General features: G+C 39.7%; 1 protein-coding gene across 1 annotated transcript in view; it reads right to left on the bottom strand.

The window, feature by feature from the left end:
• Positions 1-2,423: 2,423 nt before the first annotated feature.
• sgms2b (sphingomyelin synthase 2b) overlaps positions 2,424-12,604 on the bottom strand; it is a 10,247-nt gene continuing 66 nt past the window's right edge. The window contains exons 1-6 of the mRNA XM_056448974.1: positions 12,600-12,604; positions 6,902-7,402; positions 6,315-6,432; positions 4,574-4,727; positions 4,186-4,358; positions 2,424-2,829 (exon numbers count right to left, since the gene is read on the bottom strand). The exon at positions 12,600-12,604 is cut by the window's right edge and continues 66 nt beyond it. Coding sequence (XP_056304949.1) covers positions 2,644-2,829; positions 4,186-4,358; positions 4,574-4,727; positions 6,315-6,432; positions 6,902-7,392 — 1,122 coding nt within the window. The 5' untranslated portion in view covers positions 7,393-7,402; positions 12,600-12,604 and the 3' untranslated portion in view covers positions 2,424-2,643. The remainder of the gene's footprint in view (positions 2,830-4,185; positions 4,359-4,573; positions 4,728-6,314; positions 6,433-6,901; positions 7,403-12,599) is intronic.

Raw genomic sequence — 12,604 nt, 5'->3', positions numbered from 1 at the left:
GTGGAAATTTTGCATGAGGTGAAAAACATCCTGTGAGTAAACTAGAGCTAGTGACGCAGTGCTCCATGTTTGGTGTGAACCTAGCATTAGAATTAAGCTGTGTTGGCCAATCAGAAATGAGAATACGGTGCAAACGTAACATCATTAAACAAAAACTCTGATTTTAATGACTACACCGTTATTGGCGTTTCTGAACATCATCCCCCTGGCTAGAGTTTTAACAAAGTTTCGGTTTCAGTCACCTGATACTGCGTTTTCATGTGGACGGATGGATGGATAGATGGACAGACAAATAAACAGAGAGATAGATAGACAAATGGATAGACAGATGGATCTATCTATCTATCCGTCCGTCTACGAAGGGAAATTTTGCATGAGATGAAAAACATCCCAGGAATAAACTAGAGCTAGTGACATAACACTTTATGTTTGGTGTGAACCTAGCATTAGAATTAGGCTGTGTTGGCCAATCAGAATGGAGAAAACAACACCAATGAAACATCATAAGCCCAAAACTCCCACACTGTTATCTGAAATCTTCCCCCTGGCTACAGTTGTTAGAAAGTTTCAGATTCAGTCACACTTGTGTTTTCATGTAGACGAATAACAGCAATTTTAAAAATAGTGTTCGTTTGAACAAGGACTTGAGGTCTGTGTGAACCGAAAATAGCAGAGACTTTCATTTCAGTTTGTTGATGTACTTCCGACTGAAGCGGAATATTAAGTAGGAGGCGGGGCTTTCTGTTTGTGCATCATTTCCTCATAGCAAACTGACAGCATGAGGGGCGTGGCTAACAATATTGTAGGTGGAGTGTCAAACAGACATCATCAGAGGAGCAGCCAATCCAATCGCAGAAGCAGATGCTCAGACTGAAGAGTGAAGATTACCAAAACAAATGCTGATTAACTGTTCAGCTCAAGAACAACAATATAAATGTGCATTAGCAAAATAAACACTGTCAATTTGGATTTCACACTGACTTTAAAAACACGGCACTCATGTGCAAGGCTCTGATCATTCACTCATTCATTCAATTTCTATTGCTTTTCCCGGGGCCGGGTCGCAGGGGCAGCAGTCTTAAGAGAGAACCCCAGACACTTCCTTCAACTCCTCCGGGGGGATCCAGAGGCGATCCCAGGCCAGCCGAGAGACATAGTCCCTCCAGCGTGTCCTGGGTCTTCCCCGAGGCCTCCTCCCAGTGGGACATGCCTGAAACACCTCCCTAGGTAGGCGTCCAGGAGGAATCAGAAACAGATGCCCGAGCCACCTCAGCTGATTCTTTCGATGTGGAGGAGCAGCGGCTCTACTCCGAGCTCCTCCAGGGTGACAGAGCTCCTCACCTTATCTATAAGGGTGCGCCCTGCCACCCTGTGAAGGAAACTCATTTCAGCTGCTTGTATCTGAGATCTTGTCCTTTCAGTCATGACCCAAAGCTCATGACCATAGGTGAGAGGAGGAGCGTAGATTGACCGGTGAATTGAAAGCTTTGCCTTTCAGCTCAGCTCCTACTTTACCACAACAGACCGATATATCGACCGCATCACTGCACCAATCTACCTGTCAATCTCACGCTCCATCCTTCCCTTACTCGTGAACAAAACCCCAAGATAATTGAACTCCTCCGCCTGGGGTAAGGACTTTCCTCCAACCTGGAGATGGCAGACCACCTTTTTCCAGTGGAGCACCAGGGCCTCGGACTTGCAGGAGCTGATTCTCATCCCACATCCCATCACACTCGGCAGCAAACCGCATACAATTATGTGCATAACATTAGGTCCATATTTACATAAACGCAATGGAAAAGCAGCACACTGTAATGGAAAAATGCCTTCTGTGTGAGCGGCCCCTAAATACATCCGAGTATAAAAGCTATACTGAGCAGCATATTATTTATCAAATATTTCCTAAGTGCTGTTTAAAGAAGACATCATTTTTTTATGATCTAAACATAATAGATTTAATAACTTGTTTCTTTGATCTTTTGCATGTCCTCCCCGTGTTGGTGTGGGTTTCCTCCGGGTGCTCCGGTTTCCAGTCCAAACACATGCGCTATAGGGGAACTGATGAACTAAATTGGCCGTAGTGTATGAGTGTGTGTGTGTGTGTGAGAATGACTGTGTATGGGTGTTTCCAAGTACTGGGTTTTAGCTGGAAAGGCATCCGCTGCATAAAACACATGCTGGAATAGTTGGCGGTTCATTACGATGTGGCGACCCCAGATTAATAAGAGACTAAGGTGAAGGAAAATGAATGAATAAATTTGTCAACACACTAGTATTCAGCTTAACGTGACATTTAAAGGCTTAACTAGGGTAATTAGGGTAAAGTTAGGGTAATTAGGCAAGTCATTGTATAACAGTGGTTTGTTCTGGACACAACTGAAAGAATATATATTAAAGGGGCTAATAATATTGACCTTAAAAATATACCGAAGAGAAGAATCTATTAGGAAACACTGTGCAAATGTCCATGCTCTGTTAAACATCACTTAAGAAATATTTGAAAAAGACTTTATATTTGACAGGAGGGCGAATCAAGCTGTGAACTGTCCTCAGGAATGGCAATAACACATGATTTCTCCAGCAAAAGCTGCTCTTCAAGTATTGAGGATCTCGGTAAGCGTCCGCAGTGTTTAGAGCCTGTTATTCCTCTCGAGAGCTCTGCACTTTTGAGTAGCTCCTGCACGGGTTCTTGAAGGAAACCGACGGCACAGAGATCGGCCAGGAGAATGTACAGGGGACCGACAGCTTTACGTTCTTCTCCAGGAAGGAAAACATGAAGCTCCACCACACACGATTCAGGTAATTATGAGGAGATCCTCTCAAAGCCTACAAGAGGAGAAGCAGGAGAGATTTAGAGGAGAATGAGGATTTACACCGGCTAAAATACAGTTCAATACACATTTAATAAATACATAATAGACAGGATGGACAGACAGATGAACAGACGGATTGATGGATGGACAGACAGGTGAATAGACACAGATAGATGGATGAAGAGATAGACGGACTGATAGACATATGGACAGGGAGACAGATAGACGGGTGGGCGGACAGACAGACAGATAGATGGATGGATGGACAGACAGGTGAATGGACAGACAGATAGATTGATTGACAGATAAACGGACGGATAGACATATGGACAGAAAGACAAATAGATAGACGGGCAAGTGGACAGACAGATAGATGGATGGATAGATGGATGAACAAATGAACGGAAAGATAGACAAGAAAATAGACAAGATGGACGAATAGATCGACAGATGGATATATGGACAGACGGACGGACGGATAGATAGGTGGACGGAAAGGTGAACAGACAGACAAATAGATGGATGGACGGATAGACATATGGACAAACAGATAGACAGGCGGGGCGGACAGATAAATGACAGATGGATGGATGGAGACAGATAAACAGTAGAATAGAGGGATAGATAGACAAACAGATGAATGAACAGATGGATAGATGGGCGGACAGATAGACAGAGGGATGGACAGATAGATGGATGGATGAACAGATAGACGGATAGTGGACAGATAAATGGATATATAGACAGATGGATGGGTGGACAGACAGATGGATGGATAGACAGATGGATGGACTGACAGATAGAGGGATGGACAGATAGATAGACAGATGAACGATAGATGGACAGATGGATGGACTCATAGATGGATGTACAGATAAATACAGACAAATGTTTATACAGATAGATGGACAGATGGATAGACAGACAGACATTTGAAAAGATGGATGGATGGACAGACGGATGGATGGATGGATGGATGAACAGACAGACAGATGAGTGAATGAACAGATAGACAGATGGATGGACGGATAGAGAGACAGATACATAGACAGACAAATGGATAGATGGACAGACAGATGGATGGATGGATGGACAGACAGATGGATGGATGGATGGATGGATGGACAGACAGATGGACAGTTGGATGGATAGATAGAGGGCTAGACAGATGGATGTACAGACAGATAGACAAAGAGATATAAAGACAGATGGATGGAAAGATGGACAGACGGACAGACAGATAGACAGATGGAAGGATAAATGGATATATATATGGCTAGATAGACATACAGATAGACGGACAGATATATAGATATATAGACAGACAGACAGATATGTTTTTGACAGAATGTAGTTTTGCTGTCTTCACCTGGTTGTTGGCCATAGTGTGGTACCAGTAGAAGAGGCGTGAGGTGATGAAATACGCCACCACCACATCCAGACTGTAATGCTCATGCCCCAACAGGATACAGGCCACGCCCATTGTGCTTAGCAACCCGCAGATCACATGATAAACAGTCCAGAGCCGAGAGCGTGGCGAGTCTACGGCACAAACACTGCTCATTTACTGACACAGAAACAACTCAACAACAGCGGTTTATCTTTATCCGTATATATTTACATGATTCAACAGAGTGAGTGGGTGAAAAACCTTCCATAGTTCTGTGCGAATATGCACAGTACACACATATATTATATAAACTGCCATATTTATTTTGGATGTGATAAATGGTTAGCTAGTGCTCTCTCAGACTCACACTCATAGATGAAGAGGAAGGTGAGCGTCAGCATGACGGTGTGGCCGCTGTACAGAAAGTCTCCGCACATGCGATGAGAGCCGGTGATGGACAGACCTGCTCCTGAAACCAGCTGATAAACACGCTGCAGCTTCTCATGAGAATTGTTCTGGAGCTGCAGAGAGAGAGCGAGGAGCACATTCAGGCTACAATAATCTGAAGGCTTTTGAAATAAAAAAAATGCTTTGCGTCCTCACACTACTGTTCCCAAAAGCTGTTCATCCACAGAAGCTTTGATAGCATCCAACTTTTATTCGCATTTTGGAATATCACATTAAAAAAGAGCCCCTATTATGGTGTTACGCGGGTCTGTGTTTTATTTAATTCATTTATTTATTTGTTGTCCCATATCTCACACTCAATACACTGCAATTACTTATGGAAACGTTATAAATACAGCACTACAACATACCAAAGAGAGAGATCGATGTGGAATATCACTTACCAGTTTGATAATGATTTGATCAGCAGTAGTTGTGCTGTTTTAAACTTTTAAGGGCTTATTATCCAAGTCTCTTTTAAGGCGTATTCTATAGTCTTTGTTATTATGCTGTCCTGTCGCCATCTTGTGGATGAAAACGTCAACTGTCTTTGGTCTACTCACTATGGCAGGCTAATGGCCGCCGACGAGCTGTCTCTCAGAAATTGTAAATTTTTTAAAATAGGCACTATTAAAAAATAAACTGCATAGTTACAATCTAAACAACTACATTCTGCACTAAAATAAAAGCCTCATAAGTGCATTATGTTGTCCAACAGCAGTAATATTTGTCAAACTGTAGATCGTCCTCTGCTTGTTGCTGACTGTATGTGGGCAGAGTAATACACAAAGGTGAAGAGGCTGATCGAGTGCGGTTACTGGCAAAATATTGCACGGCTATCAGACAATCAGATTCAAGAACCAGACACAACTGTTGTGTGTGTGTGTGTGTGTGTGTGTGTGTGTGTATGGTGCAATAGCACGTCAGGGTGTCCCGAGTTCAAAACCCAGCTCGAGGACATTTTCCAACCCTACCCCCTCTCACTCTCCCACTTCGCTTCCGGTCTCGTTACTGTCCTATCTAATAAAGGCAAAAAGGTAAGAAATAAATCTTTTTAAAATTGTATTAAATTAATCACCCTCCTGTGAATTTTCTTGTTCAATTATTTCCCAAATGATGTTTCTCAGATTGAGGAATTTCTCACAGTATTTCCTCTAATATTTGTTCTTCTGGAGAAAGTCTTATTTGTTTTATTTCAGCTAGAATAAAAGCAGTTTTTAATAGTTTTAAACTCATTTTAAGCTCAATATTATTAGCCCCCTTCAGCAATATTAGTGTTGGATTGTCTCCAGAACAAACCACTGTTATACAATGACTTGCCTAATTACCCTAACTTTACCCTAATTACCCTAGTGAAGCCTTTAAATGTCACTTTAAGCTGTATAGAAGTGTCTTGAAGAATATCTAGTCTAATATTATTTACTGTCATCATGACAAAGAGAAAAGAAATCAGTTATTAGAGATGAGTTATTAACACTATTATGATTAGAAATGTGTTACAGAAATCTGCTCTCCGCTAAACAGAAATTGGGGAAAAATATTCAGGAGGGTTAATAATTCTGATATCATCTGTATTGCTGCTCTCTGCTTTCTCCTTTTATCCTCATTTGTAAGCCGCTTTGGATCCTGCTAAATGAATGAATGTAAACAGTACAGCTCACCTTGGGTGCACACTCCATGTGCATGCTGGGAACGGGGAGAGTTGTGATGTACATGGTCACCATGCGGTACATATACAACAATCCCTGCAGGAAGAAAAACCTGCGGCCCACGATGGCCCTGTGGAGGAGGAGGAATCACAGGATTGAGTTTGTATTTGCAGATGCATATTTCATTCATTCATTCATTCATTCATTCATTTTCCTTTGGCTTAGTCCCTTTATTGATCAGGGGTCACCCAAGTGGAATGAACTGCCAACTATTCCAGCATATGTTTTACACAGCGGATGCACTTCCAGCTGCAACCCAGTACTGGGAAACACCTATACACACTCTTTTATACACACTCACACACTACGGCCAATTTAGTTAATCAATTCCCCTATAGCGCATGTGTTTGGACTGGAAACCGGAGCACCCGGAGGAAACCCACGCCAACACGGGGAGAACATGCAAACTCCACACAGAAACACAAACTGAGCAAGCAGAGACTCGAACCAGTGACCTTCTTGCTGTGAGGTCACAGTGCTAACCACTGAGCCACCATGCCACCCTCAATTAATCATACAGACCCAATTAAACCGCTCACCTGTACTTGAGAGAGAGCCACTGGATGAACCACAGAATCACTAAAATCATGCCGATCACCTCCGTGACACGAAATGCCCACTCCATACGCGGCACATAATCGAAAAACTTATCAGGTAATGGCGGGCTGACGGATTTATCCGGGACTCTGTCGTGGACGATGGTTATCATGACGGTAGTGAGCACAAGGTTCAAACCAGCCCAAATGAAGGCGATTCCTGTTTTCCACCATTCTGACGGCAGTCGAGAGATGCTGCTCTTCGCCATCGTTATGTGGACGTAATCCTGATTTTTACGAATTCTGCGAAATCCCCGCAGTTTGCTGTCTTTTGGCTGGTCGTCGACCTGACTGAAAGGGGGCGTGTCTTGATACGGGTGTGTCCTTCCTGTGGGTGGAGTCTGGGGGTGTGTCCTGTCCTCTACTGTCACCATCACATGACATTCGCCGATCTGCCCGTCGTCTTGTTCGTCCAGAAGTTGAGTTTGCGCCATCGCTCATACACTGAAAATAAAGACATTCAAAAATAAAGAATTCATTATAACATTCAGAAAGACAAAGATACAAAGATTGTTAGTTATTTTTACGTTTATTTTGCTAGCGCACATTGTTATTCTTTAGGCGAACAATTAATCTGGGCTAAGTTAATGCACTGATTTCTTCTGTTTTGGGCTTCTGCATTTGGATTGGCGTACCTTTTCTGATTAGGCTTATTGTGTATAACATTTTCTTGTTGGGATTAATTGCTAAAGATTTTATCGCTGTATACGGTATTGTCACGCTACTGACCTAAGCTGCAAAAAGGTATTATAACAAGAATACTTAGTGTATTGCATATACATTTATTATATTTATATATTTACATCTCTCAGGACCTGAAGTGGGACACTCACATTGACTCCATTGTCAAAAAAGCTCAACAGAGGCTGTACTTTCTTAGTCAGCTGAGGAAGTTTAACCTCCCAATGGAGCTGCTGAAACAGTTCTACACCTCCATCATTGAATCAGTCATCTGCACATCAATAACTGTCTGGTTTAGCTCAGCTACTAAATACAATCTCCAAAGACTACGTCGAATAGTTCGGACTGCTGAGCAAATCACTGGTACAACCCTTCCTACTCCCCAAGAACTGTACTTATCCAGAGCGAGCAGAAGGGCTGACAAAATCACTCTGGACCCCTCACACCCAGCACACTGCCTCTTTGAACTGTTACCTTCTGGTCGACGCTACAGAGCACTGCGCACCAGAACAGCCCGACACAGAAACAGTTTCTTCCCTCAGGCAATCCATCTCATGAACACTTGATGATTATAATTGTGGAGCCAACATCACTACTGCTATACACTTTTATACACATATACACTTATTTAACAACACACTTTACATGCCAATTTGCACATAACAGCTGCACATATAACGCTGTATATAGTAATAAACATGTACATACACTTGTCAATCTGTATATTTGCACTCACTACTTACTTCTATTTTTTTAAATATATTTATCATCTGATTTTTGTTCTGTCTCTGTAATTCAATGTAGAAGCTCTGTCACCAAAACAAACTCCTCATATATGTGAACATACCTGGCAATAAAGCTCTTTCTGATTCTGATTCTATTAATTCATTCATTTTCTCTCTGCTTAGTTCCTTATTTATCATTGGTCACCACAGCTTGAATGAACCGCCAACTATTCCAGCATATGTTTTACACTGCGGATGACCTTCCAGCTGCAAACCAGTACTGGGAAACACCCACACACACACTCATACACTACGGCCAATGTAGTTCATTAATTCCCCTATAGCGCATGTGTTTGGACTGTGGGGGGAAACCAGAGCACCCGGAGGAAACCCACACCAACACGGGGAGAACATGCTGACCCAGCCGGGACTCGTACCAGCGACCTTCTTGCAGTGAGGCAACAGTGCTATCCCCTTATTTATTTTTGTATACTTATATTTATTGTATATACATGTTTAGTGTCAACATGCTTCAACTAAATTAAATGCTTCAACTAAATTAAATTTGATGATATAATGCAATAGAAAAGACTTTACGAAGAAGTCTGATTAGTAAATACATTAAAATCACCAGTGAGAAAACATCAGATTTATGACATTATGACTTGTAATCAGATCATGACTATGATTTAACACGATATTGGGCGTCAGCTAAGAAATTAACATCTAAGATTAATAATAGTTTTGCAGTTTTTATCGTGAGTTTAGTTAAATTAATGTTTACTATTGGAGTCTTATTGTATGTCCATTATCATGATATTTTAAATTATAGAATATCAGCAGGTGTTGAGATCCTGATCTTTTATTGATTAATCGTGCAGCTTACACTGAATGCATTAATGCAGGCTAAACATGACAGAAAACGCCTTTAATAACCTAAGAACCCCACCACATGCCCAATAACCCACCACAACTTCTTCCAGCATCAGTATATTTCACAGTAAAGCCTAAATGCTTTCATACATGTGATTTGAATGACGCGAGAGGCGATCTCTCTGCCATCCTTACACATTTAGTAAAGAACTTTTTTTTATTAATCTGCAGGTCACGCATGTTCTAAACCAGGGGTCACCAAACTTGTTCCTGGAGGGCCGGTGTCCTGCAGATTTTAGCTTTAACTCTAATCAAACACACCTGAACAAGCTAATCAAGGTCTTACTAGGTATACTTGAAACATCCAGGCAGGTGTGTTAAGGCAAGTTGGAGCTAAACTCTGGAGGGACACCGGCCCTCCAGGACCGAGATTGGTGACCCCTGTTCTAAACTGTGGGATGTGATCCGTACAAATCACGTATCAACCGTGATCCGTTACACCCCTACTGAATAGTCTCAACCGCTTCAGAAATGGTACTATACAGTGATATATATTGTTATCAGGATATTAAACGACTTGGATCTAGGACAGTCATGATATCTGTTTTTTGTTGTAGGATATGTTTCAGCAAAATATATTGTGATAAACGATATTATTGTCAATTTAAGAGCATTTAATGCCACTCATTACATAATGCCAGAATGACAATATAATATATAATACACTCCAAACACATCATATTTTATTCGTAAAAATATTTAATTATAGTTATTTTAACAATTTAATAACCAGGAAAATGTGAAATGCATATCCTAAATAAATAATAATAAATGTTAACAGTAAAGTGCATGGTAAAGAGTAACAGAGACTGTGATATCTGCTTCCCACATGAACAGACACCCACATGAACATACTATAGTAATTTATAGTAAATACTACAGTGTTGTTAACCATACTGACACCTTTGATAGAGATAGAGATGTTGCACGATCTGCTAAAATGTTTCTTAAATTGTTTTTTATGTATAGGTGATATATATATATAAATGATTGAGCTCATGTTCATATGCTGTGCAATGAGTCCATATATTGATTATTGTGACAGGCCTACTTATATTATGATATGAGACTTGTTCGTCGTTACATCCCTGTGTTATAAATATATACATCTGAGATCTCAAATTCATTTTCGGGGTCCAACAGGGACAGAATCTGTACAGGGGCTCATATTTCACCTCAGAATGGCCCAAACCGGTCAGACTGCAGTAGGGTCAGTCCTTAGAGAGATGTGTGGTGTGTGTGTGTGTGTGTGTTTCAGGGTGTGTCTGTCAAACCTACACACACAGTTTCACACACTTGAAACGCCCAAAATGTTTGTGGAATGAGCTAAAAACCACACACCCTCATCCTGCAGGTGAATGTGCCTGTGGGCGTGTGTGTGTGTGTGTGTGTACATTCTGTTCAGTGGTAATGCAACAATCCCATGGTGGATTTACATGCAGCTACTTACAGTTCTTAAAACGGCCAGATTTCACCATTTTATATGATACACAGACTGGGATTTATTATCAATATGCATAGAAAATCATGTCAGAAATTGTTGACGTGTGAGTTTTGTACACACTGGAAAATATGCTTTTCTTCATTAGAGATTTGTCTTGTTTCTAGTCCAAATATCTAAAAATATCATTAAAAATATTGTTTTATTATCAGAAGTTTCCTTAAAACAAGCTGAATTATCAGCCAGTAGCATGAGTATTTAGTCTTACTTCAAACTTAGAACAAAATTATCTTGCTTGTCCCATTTTATGGAGTAATTATGGAAAATTTGAGACATTCACATTGCATTAATAAATGTTTTCAAATACAACTTTGGGTTTGAAATAGGGATTATAAAATGTTGAAACTAATATAAACCAAAAAAAAAAGTGTTAGCAAGAAGCCAAATAAATACATCTAATAAAGAAAATAACAATAAAAAGCCAATTCAAAGTATTATTTATGTTAGTTATACTATTAATATTAATATTTCTAGTATTTCTAAATAAACACAAGACACAAAATGCTAGTTATTTATGGTTTTACTATGGTAAAAGGCTTGAATTAATGAAAAAAATTAATAATACAACAACTACAGTAACGTAAACAAATGAGCCAATATTAAAATGCAATACACCAGTTTACTGTAGTAAAAAGTAAAGTATACTACAGTATTCATTACAATGTATCACTTCATTATAGTTAATACTACAGTAAGCTAGATAATTCATTAAAGTGTTGTAGATATTATCATTTATACAGCATTCTTGCACAGCTAAAATATACTGTAGTATTTAATATGTCTTACTATAGTATTTTGGTTATTGTTTGAAACTAAAATAAGTGTGAATATGATCAATACTTTATTAAATTCAAATTATAATCTGCATTCAGGTACGATTTCCTCATTTTTGGAAAATACTTATGCAACCCAGACTGCATATTAGTAGTTGCATAATTATATATGCATACCATATTTGGAAGTCCAAAGAATGTCAATGTTGCAGATCCATAAACCACGGTATTCCCATGCTTCTTATTGTCTTAGTGCTGTCTTGTGCTAGTCACAGGATGTTTGACTCATTGTGTGTAAATGTTTGACATAATTGATCTGATCTGACAGCATTTCTGAGACTGGCCTCGCAGCATCAGAGCCAAAAACACCATAAAAGATCATAATGGAGAAATTATCGATCACAAAAATCCCAGAAAAGCTTATAAAGATCCAGAAATAAACACAATAAACACTGAGGACGTGTCTCAAAACACACACACAAACACTACTGAGGTAAACTTTCGGTTTTAAACTCGCATATTCAAAGGCTAATTTCAGAAAAGTATTGTTTGCTAATTTTAGATAGGGAAATTACATTAGCAGACAATGACTACCAAAGTACATTGTTCATTTATATAGTGCTAATGCTGTTCAGAGTCGACTATTTACAGTTTAATATGGTAAACAATATAGAGACCGTGTCACAAGTGTTCATAACAGCACGTCATTATAATTAATCTAACGTTATTAGCTATATTAAATTCTGCGTTATTTTTTAATTAAACGCAAACTTACCCTCAAATGTGTAGGTAGGTTTTGATAATGGATGAATTAACCTTCATACGAACAGCCTAACAAACACATCTAAAATACATCTAAAACACGTCAGACGCGGGAACATTCTTGACGTTTTCTCAAGGCTAAACGACTAATGAGAAAACAGACACTTCAGCGTACTCAAAGTTAAAATCATGTATGTAAATCAGCGCTCACATGTCGTATTAGAAGCATGAATAAAGAAATAATCAATGTTTAGCAGGTGATTTACCTGTT

The sequence above is a fragment of the Danio aesculapii genome, chromosome 23 (genome assembly GCF_903798145.1).
Source record: "Danio aesculapii chromosome 23, fDanAes4.1, whole genome shotgun sequence".
NCBI lineage: Eukaryota > Metazoa > Chordata > Actinopteri > Cypriniformes > Danionidae > Danio > Danio aesculapii.
The sequence above is the reverse complement of the archived record's forward strand: the minus strand, read 5'-3'. Positions and strand labels throughout refer to the sequence as shown.